This window comes from Symphodus melops, assembly GCF_947650265.1.
Source record: "Symphodus melops genome assembly, chromosome: 7".
NCBI classification, from domain to species: Eukaryota; Metazoa; Chordata; class Actinopteri; order Labriformes; family Labridae; genus Symphodus; species Symphodus melops.
Window position 1 is genome coordinate 28,992,466 of NC_136697.1, and position 20,000 is coordinate 29,012,465.

Genomic DNA, 20,000 nt, shown 5'->3' on the forward strand with positions numbered 1-20,000 from the left:
CACTCTGATCCTGTATTTGATCATGTCTATAAACCCCTCTATTTCAGCCCTGCTCAGAACAGGCTGTTTCTGTGTCTGTAGCTTTAAATATGTAAATGAGCTGTGTCTGACCACACCCCCTCTCTGGAAGGGCTCGGGTGTACTCGCTGCTTTCTGGCTCCATGTCCTATTGTTTACGGTGAGAAGGCAGACTCAGAGGGCAGAACAAACACCTAGCTGTGGGAGTGTCACCCACCTGGGGGAGGGGCTACTGCCCTTTGTGATGTCATGAAGGGAACATCTCCAAACGGCCTGTTTGAGCACACATTTTCTGAAAAGTCGGAGACAGAGAGGATGGATTTTTCTCATCATTGGGGGGTTTGTAGTCTAGAGAGACATGTTCGAGGAACGTGGAGGACAGTGTTTTAAATAGCTGACCTTTAAACGAACATGTTTTTAATATGTGTTTAAAGTCAAACCTTTATATTTTTAACTGCAGTAATGTTTAGGGCCAAACCGATTGATTGGCCTGCGGACAATATCGGCTGATATCAGCATATCCAGGGACTCTCAGTATCGGCTAACTGTATCTCATGCTCTAATAGACTGGTGTAGTTTTGAGTCCTAAAACCAGGAAGTGAGTTAGCATGTTAGCTCCATGGGTTCTAACCTCTAAAAGTCTAAATGTGGATTTTGAATGTGTTTGTGTTTAGACTGAAATAAGGTCTGTGGTTAACACAAGCTGAAGAGATGTTTTGTTAGACGAGATAAACTACGTTAGCTAAGACCCCACTTGTGAATTTTAAAGTTTTTACGCGAACTTTAAACAGTGGTTGCTAACGAGTAGCTAACTGAAACTACAGTGGTTGCCATGGAGACGTCATCACTCCGGGAACTCTCTCCCTAATCCTCCTTACAGCCTCTAGTCATGTTTTTCAGTGTCCCTGCAAATATTAGGTTAATAAACAACTTATTAAGCTAACGTTTAGCTAGCTTGTCAAAACCGCTGATTAGATCGATGAAGCATAACGGTCAGGATGTCATTACAAACCGACCGCGGTGTAGTTAGCTCGTAGCACAACGTTAGCTTTTTACTTCTCTGGGCTGCATTAACTCTTCAAACTTCATATAAATGATGTTCATCTGTAAAGATTATCAGCTGATCTAAACAGCATCAGAAACATGTGTTTGACACACAGATTATTTTCTGCAATGATCCAAAATCCAATGAAAAAATCCCAGAGGAGAGTTTCCGAAGGAACCACCGGCGCCATTTTTTCAGGTTGGCCTACAGAAATACGTCATTACTACACCAGTCTATACACTAGCAGTTCTCTGTCACCAGCAGAGGGCGCTGTATGGATTACAATGAGCATCTTTGCTCTGCAGAGTGTCTGCAGTTCTCGCTCAGCAGCTCAGAGGTTTTTAGAATGATAAAAAATCAAGTCACTGCAGGTGTTCAGTTTATAGTTCGTAACTTCCTGTCAATGGATTTTCTCCCTCGTTAAATAAGAAGACCTCACTAATTGTCTTCACGTCTCTTTGAATCCTTTTCTCCATGTTTTTGTTTTGTTTTGTTTTCACATCCAGACTGAAGACCTGACTGAGCTCTTTGAGCAGTCAGAGCTCCACACAGCGATAAAGAGGAACTAATAACAACAAGCGTGACTTAGAGATTCAACTTCAAACTGCAGGAAGAGAAAGGAAATTGTTGTCTGTGTTCCTCCTCTGAAGAAGCTCCGCCCCCTCACCTGTCTAACCTGAAACGAACCAGGAAACAGGCTGTTATTCTGCCTCACTCCGCAGAGACACACACACTGACAGAGGGACCTGCAGACACAAACCAGCAAGACTTCCACTGAGAGAGGACAAGAGGACGAGGGGATACTGGGAGTACTTGTTATACTGGGATACTGGGAGTACTTGTTATACTGGGATACTGGGAATACAAACACTTCAAGCTGCTGCTGAATCCACAAACTGAACCGAGTTTCAAGGTGAGAGTAACTCTCAGGGACGGGGAGTGGCTTCCTGTTTTTCTGCTCCGTCTTCAGTTTGACTCTGAGGTAAAATGGCGTCCAAGTTAGAGGAAGATCTGAGCTGTCCGATCTGCCTCGACATCTTTAAAGATCCAGTGATCTTGTCCTGCTTCCACAGCTTCTGTAAAGACTGTCTGCAGAGCTGCTGGAAGGAGAAGGAGAACCAGGAGTGTCCACTCTGTAAGAGGAGACAATCAAAGGGATTTAATCCTAACTTTGCTTTGAAGAATCTGTGTGAGAGTTTCCTGCAGGAGAGAGATCAGAGAGCTTCAGAGGATCTCTGCAGTCTGCACTCTGAGAAACTCAAACTCTTCTGTCTGGACCATCAGGAGCCGGTGTGTCTCGTCTGCAGAGATTCACAGAAACACTCTGAGCACAGATTCAGACCCATCGATGAAGCTGCTGAAGAACTCAAGAAGAAACTTCAGGAAACTCTGGAGCCGGTAAAGAAGAAGTTAAAGGTTTGTGAAGAAGTTAAAGTGAAGTTTGATCAAACAGCAGGACACATTCAGGTCCAGGCCCGACACACAGAGAGGCAGATTAAGGAGCAGTTTAAGAAGCTTCACCAGTTTCTAGAAGAGGAAGAGGAGGCCAGGCTGTGTGCACTGAGGGAGGAAGAGGAGCAGAAGAGTCAGAGGATGAAGGAGGAGATGGAGGCTCTGAGCAGAGAGATAGCAGCTCTTTCACTCACAGTCAGAGACACAGAGGACGAGCTGAGAGCTGCAGACGTCTCATTCATGAAAAACTACAAGGCTGCAGTGGAAAGAGTCCAGCAGCGCCCCCTGCTGGAGGATCCACAGCTGCCCTCAGGAGCTCTGATAGACCAGGCCAAACACCTGGGCAACCTGAGCTTCAACATCTGGACCAAGATGAAGGACATGGTCTCCTACAGTCCGATCATTCTGGATCCAAACACTGCTGAACCAGGACTCATCCTGTCTGAAGATCTGACCTGTGTGACAGGAGGAGAGAGACAGCAGCTTCCTGATAATCCAGAGAGGTTTGATTCTTACAGGGCTGTCCTGGCCTCTGAGGGCTTTAACTCAGGGACTCACAGCTGGGACGTCCAGGTTGGAGACAATACACACTGGTTACTGGGAGTGTCAGCAGAGTCTGGACAGAGGAAGGGACCCACACTGTCTGGATTTTGGAGAATATGGTTCTTTAATGGTAAATACAGAGCATCCTCCTCATCACATTCAGTCACTTTTCTCTCAGTGAAGAAGAATCCTCAGAGGATCAGAGTGAATCTGGACTGTAACAGAGGAAAGCTGTCGTTCTCTGATCCTGATACTAACACACACATACACACCTTCACACACACTTTCACTGACAGGATGTTTCCTTACATTGGAACTGGGGATATAGTCCCACTGAAGATTTTACCAGAGCAGATCTCTGTGACTGTGGAACACTAACACATGATGATGAAGATCCACAGCGACTCAAAGCTCTGTTACACCTGAGGTCACATCTTCACACCCTGATGGTAGAGGCTGCTGAGTCGAGCGACTCTACCACTGACCCTCGTCCTGACCGGATGGGGTTTGATCAGACGGTATATGAATGACCAAACATAAAAATCAAATATTCATTTGTCCAGTCAAACTGTCTGTGACTCTGAAGCTGTTGGCTTTGATAACAAACATAAACAAGCTAGGCTAACTCGTTGGTTCAAACTGTGATGTCATTTCCTGCTGCAGGATTTCACATTAAAATGATGATTTGTACTTTAATAGATACAAATAAAGACGTCCGATACGTTGAAATCAAATGATTAAATGATTCTTTGAATTTTTCTCTTACGCGAGGCTGGAGCCAGGACACAGTTAGCTTAGTTTAGTATAGCATTAAAGTTAGGAGCAGCTAGCAAAGGGTGACCATAGATTGATCGTTATCAGGTTTGTGTCCCAAATCCACAAATACTGTGAAACAGTAAAAGCCTGTTTCCACCGGAGGCTACGGCCTGTTTAGAGGGTGAAGCTACCAGGGTACGAGGGTAGCTCTGGGGTGGAAGATCCGTCGCTAAAAGAGAAGCTACTCAGGGTTCTGTACTTTCTAAAGGTCCTTTTAAAAACAGGACATGTCTCTGATTGGTCAGTCACAGCAGGTGTTAGATCAGAAACGGGGCGTAACGTGTCCCGGTTTTGAACAGTTCTTGTCCTGGTTTTAAGTAGCTGTCTGAACCAATAGAAAAACATCACTAATGCACCACAAGTCAGAGATTAACACTCATTAGTCTGTACGAGTGTCAATCATTCTCAGGGTTGTGGCTGTTGCTTAGCTAGCCGAGCTTATCATGCTAACAGGACCTGCTGCGTAATGACAGTCAGCGTTTCACAAAGAGCTCCAGCAAAGTTACAGCTTCCTTTGAAAATAACCAGCTAAGATAGATAGATAGATAGATAGATACTTTATTGATCCCGAGGGAAATTCAATTCCAGTAGCAGTATACAGACAGGCAGGACACAAGACATTAGTTACAATACACACCCGCTGTCCCCCCCCCCCCTGTATACAATAATCCCCCAAACAAGGTTTAGCAGCCCCTATGTGACTAAGAGTAAATATAATTATATGTTAAACCTGTGCAGTTAGCATTAGCAATTGGACTTAAAACTTATATAGCATAATGTACATAACCTGTGAAGGAGAGAAAAACATGTGTTGGTTAAAAGAGACCTGTAAACAGTTAAAGAGCCTTAGAAACAAGTGCTGACCTTCTAGAAACTAGTTACATGTGCATGTACAGAGGTGTTTGAGGTAGTGCCAGAGGTGTGAGTACAGTCGTTAAACAGTCAATGCAGGAATGTAAATTTGCTCACCAACTTAAAGGAGCAGTGATTAGCATTACGTGTCCAAGACAATAACCTGAAACCAGGAATGCTTAGGGTGATTATCATTGAGTACCCAACTATTGAGGAGCAGATTAGCATTAAGTGTTGAAGACAATAGAGTGAAACTTGACCTAGTTAGGGTGATCATGTCAACCATTACAGATGTAGCTAAACACAACAGTAGGATGAAACCAGACATGATTAGGGTGATTATCTTTAAAGTGACCAGTGCTCAGTATCGCGTGAGAAAATTCCCTCGGCATGTAGTAAGGACGGATACCCACCGCCAGCAGCTCGATGTCTTTGCTGCACGTTGCCTCCTTCACAGTAACATGTCCATGGTGGCACCATCTGTTGTTAATAAACAGCGCGAGTCCTCCTCCTTTCCGTTTGCCGCTGCGTTTCGTGTCTCTGTCCACTCTCACTGTAGTAAAGCCCGGTAGATCCACGTTAGCGTCCGGGGTGTTTTGAGTCAGCCAGGTTTCTGTGAGGCACATTAAACTGCACTCTCTAAATGTCCGGTTGTTCCTCACGAGAGCAGCCAGCTCGTCTGTCTTGTTGGTTAGACAGTTTACGTTCCCCATAACTATCACCGGAACCAAGGGCTTGTACCTCCATCGCTTAGCCGCGAGCTTAGCCCTTACCAGGGCTCCGGCTCTACAGCCTCTATACCGCCGCCTCAGCTCCTCTGGTATCGGGTGAACGATGCCGGCTTGTCCCGCTGACCGGAGCGAGAGCAGCGTTTCCCTTGAATAAGAGAGTTTTCCGCTGCTATTTCCACGAAGGCATGAAAAAGTATCCATAGGATACATAAAGTTATACACTGAAGGTGTACTATAAAAACTATATAGTATAGTACTATAAAAACTATAAAAGTAGAAGTTGGCACAGAGCCAAAACAAACGAATAACATATCAGACGGGTACGACAGGGACAGAGCTACTGAAAGTGCGGCCACTCACGTCGGCGCACAGGTGAGTAATGTACATAACCTGTGAGGAGAGAAGAACATGTGTTGGTTAAAAGAGACCTGTAAACAGTTAAAGAGCCTTAGAAACAAAGTGCTGACCTTCTAGAAACTAGTTCCATGTGCATGTACAGAGGTGTTTGAGGTAGTGCCAGAGGTGTGAGTACAGTCATTAAACAGTCAATGCAGGGATGCAGACTGGGCCATTAAAGTGCTCAGCAACATAAAGGAGCAGTGATTAGCATTAAGTGTCCAAAACAATAAGGTGAAACCAGGAGTGATTAGGGTGATTATCATTGAGTACCCAACTATTGAGGAGCAGATTAGCATTAAGTGTCAAAGACAATAGAGTGAAACTTGACCTAGTTAGGGTGATCATGTCAACCATTACAGATGTAGCATAACACAACAGTAGGATGAAACCAGACATGATTAGAGTGATTATCTTTAAAGTGACCAGTGCTCAGTAAGGTGACCAATCAATATGCATTACAGTGTCCAACTGGAGGCTGACTCTGAGGTCAGCAGTGCAGATGAGGAGTGAGAAAAAAAGTGAATAATGTGTCCAGGGTTCACCGTGCGCTTCTTCCCTGTCGTGACAGTGAAGTGTTGTACAGTCTGATGGCCTATAGGGGGACAAAAGAGTTCTTGAGTCTGTCCGTGGAGCACGACTGTGACAGCAGTCTGTCACTGAACATGCTCCTCTGGCCGGTGAAGGTGCTGTGCAGAGGGTGGTGTGTGTTGTCCATGATGGAGAGCATTTTGTCCAGAGTCCTCCTCTCTACCACTGTCACCAGTGAGTCCAGCTCTGTACCCACCACAGAGCCTCCTCACCAGTGAGTCCAACTCTGTACCCACCACAGAGCCGGCCCTCCTCACCAGTCTGTCCAGGCGTGCTGCGTCCCTCTTCTTGCAGCTTCCTCCCCAGCACACCACGGCGTAGAAGAGGACGCTGGACACCACAGACTGGTAGAACATCTGCAGCAGCTTTTTGCAGATGTTGAAGGACCCCAGCCTTCTCAGGAAGTACAGACGGCTCTGTCCCTTCCTGCAGGTAGTGTCCATGTTAGGTGACCAGTCCAGCTTGTCATCCAGTTGCAGCCCCAGATACCCGTAGGTCCTGACCACCTCCACGTCGACCCCCCCGATGGAAACAGGTTCTAGATGTGGTTTGTTCCTTCGGAAGTCCACCACCATCTCTTTGGTCTTGGAGGTGTTTAGCTGCAGATGGTTGGCACTGCACCACGTCACAAAGTCCTCGATCAGATTCCTGTTGGACCTGGGGTCTGAGGTGTTGGAGCAGCAGCCGCTCAAAGGTCTTCATAACGTGGGATGTCAGAGCGATTGGTCTGAAGTCGCCTGGCTCACTGGGGTTTTTCTTCTTGGGGATCGGGGTGAGGCACAAGGTCTTCCAGAGCACAGGAACCTTCCCAAGCCGCAGGCTCATGTTGAAGATGTGCTGGAGTGGCTCCCCCAGCTCAGCAGAGCAGGCCTTTAGCATCCTGGGACACACCTTGTCCGGGCCTGCTGCCTTCCTGGGGCGGAGTCTCTTCAGCTCCTTGCTCACCTGGTCTCTGGTGATGGTGGGGGGAGGGGGGATGGATTGTCTCTGGAGATTGTGTTTGTCCTGGTGGAGGTGTTGGGGGGAGTGAGAGGGGGGGAGGGGGTGTGTAGAGGGGTGCTGGGGGGACAGGCACTGGCTGCAGCGACGGGGCTGTCAAACCTGTTAAAAAACAAGTTGAGCTGGTTTGCTCTCTCAGGGTCCCCGTCTTCTGCGTTGTTGTTTTTCTTCCTGCAGCCTGTGATGGTTTTCATGCCCTCCCAGACCTCCCTCATGTTGTTCTGCTGCAGCTTCTGTTCTACCTTCCTTCTGTACTCCTCCTTTGCCTCTTGGAGTCTGACCTTGAGTTCCCCCTGCACACGCTTCAGCTCTGCCTGATCTCCCTCCTTGAATGCCCTTTTCTTCCTGTTAAGGATCTCCTTGACATCGCTGGTGATCCAGGGCGTGTTGTTCGGGAAGCAGCGCACAGTTTTAGTGGGAACCACAACGTCCATACAGAAGTTCATGTAGTCAGTTGTGCAGTGTGTGACCCCCTCAATGTCATCACCATGGGTCTCTTGTAGGGCACTTCAGTCAGTGGTCTCAAAACAGTCTCTGAGCGCCTCCTCTGCCTCAGGAGACCACTTTCTGAAGGTGCGAGTAGTTATCGGTTGTCTCTGGATCTTAGTCTTGTACTGTGGCTTTAGTAGGACCAGGTTGTGGTCGGACTTACCCAGAGGTGGTAACGGGGTGGCAGTGTAGGCGTCCTTCACGTTTGCATACAGGAGGTCTATTGTCCTGTTCTTCCTGGTGGGACAGCTTACAAACTGGTGAAAGTCCGGTAGTGTGGAGTTCAGAGTAACATGGTTAAAGTCCCCTGAGATGGCGATGAAAGCATCCGGGTGCAGCGTTTATAATCTTGAGGTGTTCGAGTGGATGACGTCACACGCAGTCTCAACGTGTGCTCGCGGAGGGATGTAAACAACAACAACAATGGCGTGAGAGAATTCCCTCGGCATGTAGTAAGGACGGAGACCTACTGCCAGCAGCTCGATGTCTTTGCTGCACGTTGCCTCCTTCGTAATATGTCCATGGTGGCACCATCTGTTGTTAATAAACAGCACGAGTCCTCCTCCTCCTTTTTTTTGTTTTGTTTTGTTTTCACATCCAGACTGAAGACCTGACTGAGCTCTTTGAGCAGTCAGAGCTCCACACAGCGATGAAGAGGAACTAATAACAACAAGCATGACTTAGAGATTCCACTTCAAACTGCAGGAAGAGAAATGAAACTGTTTTTCTGTGTTCCTGCTCTGAAGAAGCTCCGCCCCCTCACCTATGACAAACCAGGAAACAGGCTGTTATTCTGCCTCACTCTGCAGAGACACACACTGACAGACGGACCTTGACCTGCAGACACAAACCAGCAAGACTTCCACTGAGAGAGGACAAGAGGACGAGGGGATACTGGGAGTACTTGTTATACTGGGATACTGGGAGTACTTGTTATACTGGGATACTGGGAGTACTTGTTATACTGGGAGTACTTGTTATACTGGGATACTGGGAATACGAAGACTTCAAGCTGCTGCTGAATCCACAAACTGAACCAGAGTTTCAAAGTCAGAGTAACTCTCAGGGACGGGGAGCGGCTTCCTGTTTTTTTCTGCTCCGTCTTCAGTTTGACTCTGAGGTAAAATGGCGTCCAAGTTAGAGGAAGATCTGAGCTGTCCGATCTGCCTCGAGATCTTTAAAGATCCAGTGATCTTGTCCTGCTGCCACAGCTTCTGTAAAGACTGTCTGCAGAGCTGCTGGAAGGAGAAGGAGAACCAGGAGTGTCCACTCTGTAAGAAGAGACAATCAAAGGGATGGAATCCTAACTTCTCTTTAAGGAATCTGTGTGAGAGTTTCCTGCAGGAGAGAGATCAGAGAGCTTCAGAGGATCTCTGCAGTCTGCACTCTGAGAAACTCAAACTCTTCTGTCTGGACCATCAGGAGCCGGTGTGTCTCGTCTGCAGAGATTCACAGAAACACTCTGAGCACAGATTCAGACCCATCGATGAAGCTGCTGAAGAACTCAAGAAGAAACTTCAGGAAACTCTGGAGCCGGTAAAGAAGAAGTTAAATGTTTGTGAAGAAGTTAAAGTGAAGTTTGATCAAACAGCAGAACACATTCAGGTCCAGGCCCGACACACAGAGACGCTGATTAAGGAGCAGTTTAAGAAGCTTCACCTGTTTCTAGAAGAGGAAGAGGAGGCCAGGCTGTGTGCACTGAGGGAGGAAGAGGAGCAGAAGAGTCAGAGGATGAAGGAGGAGATGGAGGCTCTGAGCAGAGAGATAGCAGCTCTTTCACTCACAGTCAGAGACACAGAGGACGAGCTGAGAGCTGCAGACGTCTCATTCCTGAAAAACTACAAGGCTGCAGTGGAAAGAGTCCAGCAGCGCCCCCTGCTGGAGGATCCACAGCTGCCCTCAGGAGCTCTGATAGACCAGGCCAAACACCTGGGCAACCTGAGCTTCAACATCTGGACCAAGATGAAGGACATGGTCTCCTACAGTCCGATCATTCTGGACCCAAACACTGTTCATCCAGAACTCATCCTGTCTGAAGATCTGACCTGTGTGAGTCTAGGAGGACAGAGACAGCAGCTTCCTGATAATCCAGAGAGGTTTAAGATGTTCTGCTCTATCGTGGGCTCTGAGGGCTTTAACTCAGGGACTCACAGCTGGGACGTCCAGGTTGGAGACAATACACACTGGGGACTGGGAGTGTTAGCAGAGTCTGGACAGAGGAAGGGAGACACATTGTCTGGATTTTGGAGAATATGGTTCTTTAATGGTAAATACAGAGCAGCCTCCCCGTCAAATTCAGTCACTGATCTCTCAGTGAAGAAGAATCCTCAGAGGATCAGAGTGAATCTGGACTGTAACAGAGGAGAGCTGTCGTTCTCTGATCCTGATACTAACACACACATACACACCTTCAGACACACTTTCACTGACAGGATGTTTCCTTACATTGGAACTTGGCATAAACTCCCACTGCAGATTTTACCAGAGCAGATCTCTGTGACTGTGGAACACTAACACATGAAGATGAAGATGCACAGCGACTCAAAGCTCTGTTACACCTGAGGTCACATCTTCACACCCTGATGGTAGAGTCTGCTGAGTCGAGCGGCAGAGGGAGTCACTTGGGGTTCAGTCTCTTGCCCAAGGACACATCGAACATGTAGCTGCTGCAGCTGGGGATCGAACCCTTGATGACGACTCTACCACTGACCCTCGTCCTGACCGGATGGGGTTTGATCAGACGGTATATGAATGACCAAACATAAAAATCAAATATTCATTTGTCCAGTCAAACTGTCTGTGACTCTGAAGCTGTTGGGTTTAATAACAAACATAAACAAGCTAGGCTAACTCGTTGGGTCAAACTGTGATGTCATTTCCTGCTGCAGGATTTCACATTAAAATGATGATTTGTACTTTTATAGATACAAATAAAGACGTCCGATACGTTGAAATCAAATGATTAAATGATTCTTTGAATTTTTCTGTTACGCGAGGCTGGAGCCAGGACACAGTTAGCTTAGCTTAGTATAGCATTAAAGTTAGAAGCAGCTAGCAAAGGGTGACCATAGATTGATCGTTATCAAGTTTGTGTCCCAAATCCACACAAATACTGTGAAACAGTAAAAACCTTTTTCCCCCAGAGCTACGGCCTGTTTAGATAGATAGATAGATAGATACTTTATTGATCCCGAGGGAAATTCAGGGCATCCAGTAGCAGTATACAGACAGACAGGACACAAGACATTAGTTACAATACACACCCGCTGTCCCCCCTCCCCTCTGTATACAATAATCCCCCAAACAGAAGAAAGAAACTGGTTACATGTGTATGTACAGAGGTCTTTGAGCTTATGCCCGAGGTGTGAGTACAGTCGTTAAACAGTCAATGCAGGAGTAGTGAGCAGTGATTAGCATTAAGTGTCCAAAACAATAAGGTGAAACCAGGAGTGATCAGGGTGATTATCATTAAAGTACCCAACTATTGAGGAGCAGATTAGCATTAAGTGTTGAAGACAACAGAGTGAAACTTGACCTAGTTAGAGTGATCATGTCAACCATTACAGATGTAGCATAACACAACAGTAGGATGAAACCAGACATGAGTAGGGTGATTATCATTAAAGTGATCAGTGCTCAGTAAGGTGACTATCAATATGCATTACAGTGTCCAACTGGAGGCTGACTCTGAGGTCAGCAGTGCAGATGAGGAGTGAGAAAAAAAGTGAAAAATGAGTCCAGGGTTCACCGTGCGCTTCTTCCCTGCCGTGACAGTGAAGTGTTGTACAGTTTAGAGGGTGAAGCTACCAGGGTACGAGGGTAGCTCTGGGGGGGAAGATCCGCCGCTAAAAGAGAAACTACTCAGGGTTCTGTACTTTCTAAAGGTCCTTTTAAAAACAGGACATGTCTCTGATTGGTCAGTCACAGCAGGTGTTAGATCAGAAACGGGGCGTAGCATGTCCCAGTTTTGAACAGTTCTTGTCCTGGTTTTAAGTAGCTGTCTGAACCAATAGAAAAACATCACTAATGCACCACAAGCCAGAGCTTAACACTCATTAGTCTGTACGAGTGTCAATCATTCTCAGGGATGTGGCTGTTGCTTAGCTAGCCTAGCTCATCATGCTAACAGGACCTGCTGCGTAATGACAGTCAGCGTTTCACAAAGAGCTCCAGCAAAGTTACAGCTTCCTTTGAAAATAACCAGCTAATGAACATGTTGTCCCGTGGTGGAAATGCTAAACAAAAGGAGCCGACACAAACGTTGACTTCAGCACGCTAACGCTGCTGACAGCCGACTTAAACGAGCATCTCGGGAGGAAACCTTTTCCGACCCCCTCGTGAAACCAGAGCAGGTGATCTGGTGATTCATACATTAAAGTGGTTAGCTTAAGCTAGCTTCACTCAAACATTCACACGACAACCTGAGAGGCTCAAACACATTTATTCACGTCGTCTGTAAAGTGAAATGTTTCCTGTTCAAAACCTTTGTCTCTGGAAACACAAGACAGAGTCACATCAAGTCATCATGTTCATGTTTTAAATATTCATGAATCCCTCGTGGAGCTCCGCCTCCTCGTCGGCGTTCTTCAGTCAACAGTCCGTCTGGAGGTGACATTATGGTGTCAATCACAGGTGACCCGCCCTGAACGATCTGCTTTATGGTCTGTTTAACTCTAACTTTACGACATCAACACCTTTATTATTTTTTTAGAACAAGAAGTGACCATATTTGGAGAAGTGGGTGGAGCTACAGAGGAGCAAGGGAAGGCGAACGACTCCACCCACTTGTCCAAATATGGTCACTTCCCTAAACAAAATGTTCTAACTGATAACCTGAAGTGTTGGAGTTTAATCAGTCAGTGGTCCAGATGGATTGTGGGTAGTGTAGTCTTTATTGCTCAGACTTTGAAGCTGCTGGATTTGGTTCCTCTTCTTCGCTGGCTTTTTGGCGTCGGCACCTCTGAGCGTAAATTTAGAGACGCCCGGCTCATCACGGGCGACCTTGGAACCTGCGTTAACCAGTTTGTCTGCTGCTGCGGCATCAACCGCGTCCACCTTTGCGTCCTCGGTGTGAGTGGCGGTGGTGGCATTTCCTCAACTGCAGCCACCCTGACAGTGTTTTTCCCGTACAGCTTCCTCTCGTAGCGCAGCAGCTGCTCCCAGAAGCCCGCGTTCAGACGCACATACGGCCGACTCTCCTGAACCCAACGATGCGCCTGGCAAAGAGTCACTCCTCTGTAACGCATCAAGTACGCCATCACCAGTGCCGGGGAGCGACTCATGCCTGCGGCACAGTGCACCAGCGTGCCACCTGCATGGTTTCCATGGATACGCTCAGCTACCCGGTCAAAGTGGTCTCCAAGGCGAGCGCTGGGCAAGTCGGAGACGGGAACTCGCACAAACTCCACTCCTGGGTATGCGGGGCACACGTGGTTGATGGTGGCGTTGACAATCAGCGTGATGCCTTTCTGTGACATCAGCGAGGCATTGAGTGGGGCGTCGGCCCCTCCCAGGAACAGAGTGGGCGTGATCTGAGAGACGGACATGATCTGTCAGAAAACACACGATACTGTTAAACTTCTGAATCAACCTGCTCACAACAAACTGAGCACAGGTGAGTCCACAGACACCTGGAGCAGTAAACTCAGAGCATAAAGACTCAGACTTAATCTGTTAGCCTAGCTTAGCATAAAGACTTGAAGCAGGCTGAACCTGTTAGCCTATCTTAGCATAAAGACTCAGGCTGAATCTGTTAGCCTAGCTTAGCATAAAGACTTGAAGCAGGCTGAACCTGTTAGCCTAGCTTAGCATAAAGACTCAGGCTGAATCTGTTTGCCTAGCTTAGCATAAAGACTTGAAGCAGGCTGAACCTGTTAGCCTAGCTTAGCATAAAAAATTGAAGCAGGCTGAATCAGTTAGCCTAGCTTAGCATAACGACTCAAAGCAGACTGAAGCTTTTAACTTAGCTTAGCATACAGACTATAAGCACAATACATCTGTTAGCATAGCTCTACATAAAGAATAGAATATCTTAGCCTAGCTTAGCATAAAAACATCCCTCATTGTGTTTGATTGACAAGTCGTAGTTTGTGATCAGCTGGGTCTCCATCGGACACTGCTGCTGGAAACAACAATAAACACAACAATAAACAACAATAAACCACACAAAATAAACACACAATGATAAACAACAATACACAACAGAGTCATTTGCAGTCTTTGTGCTAAGCTAGGCTAACACAGTCTCAGAGTGAAATGTTGAAACCTGTACAATGATTTACAGTAAACACCCTCCTCAGTGAATGAACAACTGGAAACTTCTTAAAAAAACAAAAACAAATCCAAAACTTGATTTGAAGTAATAATATTATTAAAGACATGACGAGTAAATGTAATATTACTTTAATGCATCTTTAAAATGAGCAGAACGACAACGACCCACTTAGATAATGTTGAGTAACAGTCCCTTTAAAGTAAGTGTGTTACCTGTGTGTGTGTGTGTGTGTGTGTGTGTTACCTGTGTGTGTGTGTGTGTGTGTGTGTGTGTGTGTGTGTTACCTGCTGCTCGTTGTTCCTTCAGTTTAGTTTTTGTTGTTTCTTTCTCTGATCGTTGCATGGACTCAATGAACACACACACACACACACACACACACACACACACACTACCGTAGAAGGCGGTGTCAGTCATCCAGCCAATGAACCGAAGGGTTAATTTTAGTCCAACAGCTGAAAACTCAACTTGTCATGTGACTTCAAACATGAAAAACTACGAGCTGAGCTTCTTCTGGACTTTATTCACAGACTTCACTCAAACTGAGGATCATATTAAAAGTCCACCATGAAACAGTACAAAATAAAAACTATAATAATAATGATAATATGCACGAGGTAGAAGACGCGCAACTGTCAGACAGGAAAGAAAGAGTCCTGCGGGTCTTTGAGGGTGGGGTCTTTGGGGCTGGGGGGGTCTTTGAGGGTGGGGTCTTTGGGGGTAGGGTCTTTGGGGTGGGGTCTTTGAGGGTAGGGTCTTTGAGACTGGGGTCTTTGAGGGTAGGGTCTTTGGGGCTGGGGTCTTTGGGGCTAGGGTCTTTGGGGCTGGGGTCTTTGAGGGTAGGGTCTTTGGGGGTGGGGTCTTTGGGGCTGGGGTCTTTGGGGCTGGGGTCTTTGAGGGTAGGGTCTTTGGGGGTGGGGTCTTTGAGGGTAGGGTCTTTGAGGGTGGGGTCTTTGGGGGTGGGGTCTTTGGGGTGGGGTCTGTCCTATGGACTCTGTGGTGGTAGATGCTCTGCAGAGTGCACAGCAGGAGATGAATAATCTAAAACTTTATTTCTTCTGTTAAAGAACAAAATGACCTTTAACCTTTATTTTAAATCATCTTTAGAGATGCTCGTTGTTTTCATCTGTCCAGTTACAGCGAGGATCAGAGTCTGCATCATTCCTTTATATGTTGTTGTTTGAAGGGGGACTTTATGAAACTGGAACCTTTATTTCACCTGCTCCTCCTCTGAGTCGGACTCAGGTGTGATTCTCGTTGTGTCCGGAGGGGGCGGCAGAGAGCTTTAGAGAAAAGACCCGAAGAAGAAAAGTTAGCGTCACAAACAAACATTAGCCTGTTAGCTTGTCCGTCATGGCGGAACTGAACCGGCAGCTTCAGGAGTATTTGGCTCAGTCCAAAGGAGCTAAAACCCTCTCCCAGTCCAGCTCCAGTACTACACTGGACATGGAGGACCCAGAGCCGGTATCCGGGTCCTGGTTCGGACGTTGGTCGAGTCCGTGGCCCGGAAACCGTGGCGGAAGTCCGTCCGGCCAGAGCTCCAGCGGGACCAGTGGATTTTCGTGGCCGTGGTCAGCGGAGCCGGACCCGTGCCTGCCGGGTCTGAGCCGGCGGCAGCGCCTGGTGGCCTGCGGGGTGTGCGCGTCCTTCTCCGCGCTGTGCTTCGGCCTGTCCGCGCTCTACGCGCCGCTGCTGCTTCTCTACGCGCGGAAGTTCGCGCTGCTCTGGTCGCTCGGTTCGCTGTTCGCCATCGCGGCCGCTGCGGTTCTGCGCGGACCCAGCAGACTCCTGGCTAGTCTGCCCACGTCCCCCGGAGCCGTAGTCTACCTGTGCGCCCTCGGAGGGACTCTGTACGCGGCCATGAGCCTCCACAGCACCGTGTTGACCGCGCTCGGAGCCGCGCTGCAGGTCGCCGTCATCGTCGGCTCCGTGGTGTCGCTGCTGCCCGGAGGCAGCGCCGGGATCCGGTTCATGGGCGGGATGGCGGCGTCGGCCATCAAAAGGACCGTTACCGGGAAAACTCTGCCGATCTGACCCGGGACAGACCTCAAGGACCACAGGAAGGGTCCCCCCCCCTCCAGAGTCCCAGTTTATGGACCAACTTTAATCTGTCAGAACATTCCTCTACAGGCCGAGGATACTGGCTGCTGATTGGTTGATAAGACAACTGACACGTGACAGTAAACTGATAGACAGGCTGCTCACCGGAAGTCCAACCTGATCAGACCTGAACACCTGTGACACTTTGAACTCCAAGAGAGAGAGAGAACTACAGGTGTGTGTGTGAGAGAGAGAGAGAACTACAGGTGTGTGTGTGTGTGTGTGAGAGAGAGAGAGAACTACAGGTGTGTGTGTGAGAGAGAGAGAGAACTACAGGTGTGTGTGTGAGAGAGAGAGAGAACTACAGGTGTGTGTGTGAGAGAGAGAGAGAACTACAGGTGTGTGTGTGAGAGAGAGAGAGAACTACAGGTGTGTGTGTGAGAGAGAGAGAGAACTACAGGTGTGTGTGTGAGAGAGAGAGAGAACTACAGGTGTGTGAGTGTGGCGTTTGACTGTCCCATGTTCTCAGCGTGTGTGGCGTTTGACTGTCCCGTGTTCTCAGCGTGTGTGGCGTTTGACTGTCCCATGTTCTCAGCGTGTGTGGCGTTTGACTGTCCCGTGTTCTCAGCGTGTGGCGTTTGACTGTCCCGTGTTCTCAGCGTGTGGCGTTTGACTGTCCCGTGTTCTCAGCGTGTGGCGTTTGGAGCGGCGTCCTCTCGGACTGTTTGTTTTTTTCATTAAAGATTCTTTAAACCTGTTTTGAGTTCCCGTCTTCTTTCCTGCTGTTTGACACCTGAGCTAACCTGAATGATTGCTCAGGGCTCCGCCCCCTCAGGACTCCGCCCCCTCATGAGTCCTGCTGATTGAAGTGTGAATCTTTATTGTCCACCTCAGTGAAAACACCAAACATAGAAATGTTTTACAAAAAGACACGAGGACGTTTTCACTGTGAAACAAAGACAGCCTCTCTACAATATGTTACATTAAAATCAGTCTCACGCCGCCTCCACCTGTCAGACACAGTGTGGACCAATCAGGAGCCAGCGTGCGTCACAGCAGCAAAGGTCTCAGCTGGACCTGGACCCGGTCTGGGGACCAGCAGAGATGAGACAAGAGGATCCCGGGAGTGTTTTTAATCAGGACTATCGGCCCCGACCGCCCCCCCTCGGTGGTCCTCTGGGTGCTGGTCCTCCTCTTCTGAGGACCGGTCCAGGTCCTCCAGGTCCCCATCCGCCTCGTCCGCCTCGACCAGGTGGACCGTAGCCTCCGTCCTGAGGGGGGCGACCTGCGGGGACGGACAGGTTGAATAAACAGAGCAGGCTGACGTTTATCGAATGACGAGTTACAAATCAGCGCTCTGACCTCCGTCCGACCCCGGGGACTCTCGGGGGTCTCCTGTTCCTGGGCCGTCCTGCCACGGACGCTTGCGGGGCGGCAGAGACGCCATGTCCATCCCCTGCAGGGAGGACGAGCGCTCTCTGCCCACCGGAGACGACCCATCATGCATCTGTTGAGCGTCACGATAACCGTCATGACCTGAGACGGAGAAGGACAGAAGGAATATTTAGAACTTCTCTTGTTGCCGTGGTAACAAACGGTGAGACAGGGACACATCTGAACCGGTTTGTGAGGGTCTCTGGATCCTCTCACCTCCTCCTCGGGGCGGACCTCCTCCTCGGGGCGGCCTCCCTCTGCCTCCTCCCTCCCAGCCTCGACCCACCTCCTCGGGCCCGTCGTAGCCCTCCTCCTGGCCGCTGTACTCGTCCGTGTAACCTCGGCCCCCGGGCCGGCCGGGTCCTCCCCTGAACCTGAAACAACAGATCCTGGATCAGATGAGTTCAGACCTCGGGAGGTTTGAAGCTCCGCCCCCTCGCTGACTCACCTGTCGTCTCTCCGTCCTCTGAACTCTCCTCCAGTGAACCTCTCGTCGGGGCCCCAGTTCCCTCCGGTCCCGCCTCCTCTGTGTCCGCCCCCCCTGTGGCCTCCTGCCTGGTAGCCAGGTCCAGGTCTCCAGCCCTCCTCTCTGTTGTGGAAGTCCTGACCTGCGTCAAAGTCCTGTGGTCCTCGTCGGCCCTGCTGGTTCTCCCCCCAGTACGGACCCGAGCCCTGGTCTGGACCTCCAGGCCCCTGCCGGTCAGGAGGGCCCATGTGATGGTTTGGGGGCGGCCCTCGAGGGTCTCCTTGGAGAACAGAAGTACGATTAAAGGAGCAGTCTGTGACTCTGACCCCTAGAGTTTAAAATGGGTACTGCAGTCTAAATCCTGAACTCTAACGTGTTGGTGGTCTGACCTTTGTTGGCCCCCTGCTGAGTCATCCCGTGCATCATAGACCCCGAGTTCTGACCCTGAAAAGACCAAATCCTCGTTATTCACTCGTAGATCACACAGCCCGTTAAAACCATCACTGCTGGTCCTGGATCAGACTCCTCCCCCTCTATCTGACACGCTGCTTCCTGGATGGGCGGGGCTTCAGGGCCAATGACGCAGCGAGCTGGTGCACGTGGCGACTCGCCATGACAACCGTTCAACAGTCTGTAAGAGTTACTCTGAATGTGTCTGAATAATGCTGATAATTAACCTTTGACCTTTGGCGTGATGATGTCACCATTTGTTGACCTTCTTTGGAGCCTTATTACTCACCTGGTGCTGCATGTACGGGGGCCCCTGCATGTTTCCTGGAGGCCCCTGCATGTTTCCATGGGGTCCTTGCATGTTTCCATGGGGTCCTTGCATATTAGCCGGGGGCCCCTGCATGTTCCCTGTGGACCCGTGCATCCCTCCTGGGGGCCCCTGCATGTTGCCCATCCCATAGTTGTTGCCGTGTGTCCTGGGTGGGGGCCCCATCATCCCACCCTGCATGGGACCCTGTGGGCCCATCATGTTCCCCTGTGGGCCCATCATGCCTCCCTGAGGTGGAGGTCCCTGAGGGTCCCTTGGACCCATTCCCCGGGGCGGGGGCCCCATCATTCCACTGGGGGGCCCCTGCATCCCTCTGGGTCCCATTCCATGAGGCCCTTGGGGACCCATGTTTCTGGGAGGGCCTGGATGTCTCTGCATACCTTGGGGTCCATGCATGTCTGGTGGCCCCATCATACCCTGAGGGGGCCCTTGGTGAGACTGGGGTCCAGATGGAGGCCCCATCTGTCCAGGTGGCATGAAAGGAGGCTGCATACCCCCGGGGCCCATGGGGGGCCCCATGTTGTTAGACATCTGCTGAGGAGGCATGTTGGGAGGAAAGCCCTGCTGGCTCGGAGGCATCGGGCCCCCAGGACCTCCTGGACCGGAGAAAGGGGGCATTGGGCCCTGTCCGGGGCCCATGTTCCCGTCCGAGTTCATCCGGTCCATCTTCATCTGCTGCAAAGGAAGAGACACACAGGCGTTACCATGGTAACCAGGGCGCTCCCTGGCACTCACAGGGATCAGGGTTTGTAAGATCGTTGCTATGGTAACAAGGTGTCGCTTTAAGCAGCGTGCACACGACAAGATAAACCCCGCCGACTATCTGACGCTCCCATGGCGTGAGGAGTGACCGCGTGGTTAACCGATCAGGGCCGTGAATGATAAACATGTTCGATATTTACGACACCGACAGCCAACCAGGAAGCACAACACACGTCACCATGGCGATGACGGCAAACGCGTCTGTAAAACACAGCTGACCACGACCAGCTAACAGTTAGCCACATTTAGCTTGTTGACTCTGGCGTGACACGCTGGGGTGGGCGGGGCTCTGGGTGTGTGCCAGGTGTTCCCATGAC

General features: G+C 49.4%; 5 protein-coding genes across 10 annotated transcripts in view; 3 read left to right on the forward strand and 2 right to left on the reverse strand.

Annotated features, from left to right (window-relative positions):
* Positions 1–1,510: 1,510 nt before the first annotated feature.
* Positions 1,511–3,522, forward strand: LOC306827331 (E3 ubiquitin-protein ligase TRIM39-like). Its single transcript, XM_079349061.1, has one exon. It carries the CDS (start codon positions 2,051–2,053, stop codon positions 3,434–3,436), a length of 1,386 nt encoding a protein of 461 aa, XP_079205187.1. The 5' UTR covers positions 1,511–2,050; the 3' UTR covers positions 3,437–3,522.
* Positions 3,523–8,525: 5,003 nt separating this feature from the next.
* Positions 8,526–11,194, forward strand: LOC306827330 (nuclear factor 7, brain-like). The gene has a single exon (XM_079349060.1). The coding sequence runs from the start codon at positions 9,058–9,060 to the stop codon at positions 10,444–10,446; it is 1,389 nt and encodes a 462-aa protein (XP_079205186.1). The 5' UTR covers positions 8,526–9,057; the 3' UTR covers positions 10,447–11,194.
* Positions 11,195–12,357: 1,163 nt separating this feature from the next.
* LOC306827335 (dual specificity protein phosphatase 18) lies at positions 12,358–14,864 on the reverse strand. Of its 3 annotated transcripts, none has more exons than XM_079349071.1 (2): positions 14,491–14,864; positions 12,358–13,481 (listed from the first exon to the last, which is right to left on the reverse strand). In XM_079349071.1, the coding sequence occupies exon 2, from the start codon at positions 13,476–13,478 to the stop codon at positions 12,831–12,833; it is 648 nt and encodes a 215-aa protein (XP_079205197.1). In that variant the 5' UTR covers positions 13,479–13,481; positions 14,491–14,864; the 3' UTR covers positions 12,358–12,830. The 3 variants fall into 3 exon arrangements, with proteins under 3 accessions (XP_079205197.1, XP_079205196.1, XP_079205195.1); XM_079349070.1 differs by having other exon boundaries at positions 12,358–14,050; positions 14,491–14,862; XM_079349069.1 differs by having other exon boundaries at positions 12,358–14,053; positions 14,491–14,862.
* Positions 14,865–14,926: 62 nt separating this feature from the next.
* sft2d3 (SFT2 domain containing 3) lies at positions 14,927–16,973 on the forward strand. 2 transcript variants are annotated; one of them, XM_079349067.1, is made up of 2 exons: positions 14,927–16,513; positions 16,549–16,973. In XM_079349067.1, exon 1 carries the CDS (start codon positions 15,557–15,559, stop codon positions 16,235–16,237), a length of 681 nt encoding a protein of 226 aa, XP_079205193.1. In that variant the 5' UTR covers positions 14,927–15,556; the 3' UTR covers positions 16,238–16,513; positions 16,549–16,973. The 2 variants fall into 2 exon arrangements, with proteins under 2 accessions (XP_079205193.1, XP_079205194.1); XM_079349068.1 differs by having other exon boundaries at positions 14,927–16,482.
* Positions 16,974–17,106: 133 nt separating this feature from the next.
* Positions 17,107–20,000, reverse strand: part of wdr33 (WD repeat domain 33) — a 15,950-nt gene continuing 13,056 nt past the window's right edge. Inside the window, exons 16-21 of one of the 3 annotated variants that reach the window (XM_079349038.1) lie at positions 18,883–19,593; positions 18,533–18,587; positions 18,126–18,423; positions 17,894–18,051; positions 17,606–17,779; positions 17,107–17,528 (exon numbers count right to left, since the gene is read on the reverse strand). In XM_079349038.1, coding sequence (XP_079205164.1) covers positions 17,386–17,528; positions 17,606–17,779; positions 17,894–18,051; positions 18,126–18,423; positions 18,533–18,587; positions 18,883–19,593 — 1,539 coding nt within the window. In that variant the 3' untranslated portion in view covers positions 17,107–17,385. Of the gene's footprint in view, positions 17,529–17,605; positions 17,780–17,893; positions 18,052–18,125; positions 18,424–18,532; positions 18,588–18,882; positions 19,597–20,000 lie in introns of all 3 variants that reach the window. The other 2 variants (XM_079349037.1, XM_079349036.1) reach the window with 2 other exon arrangements.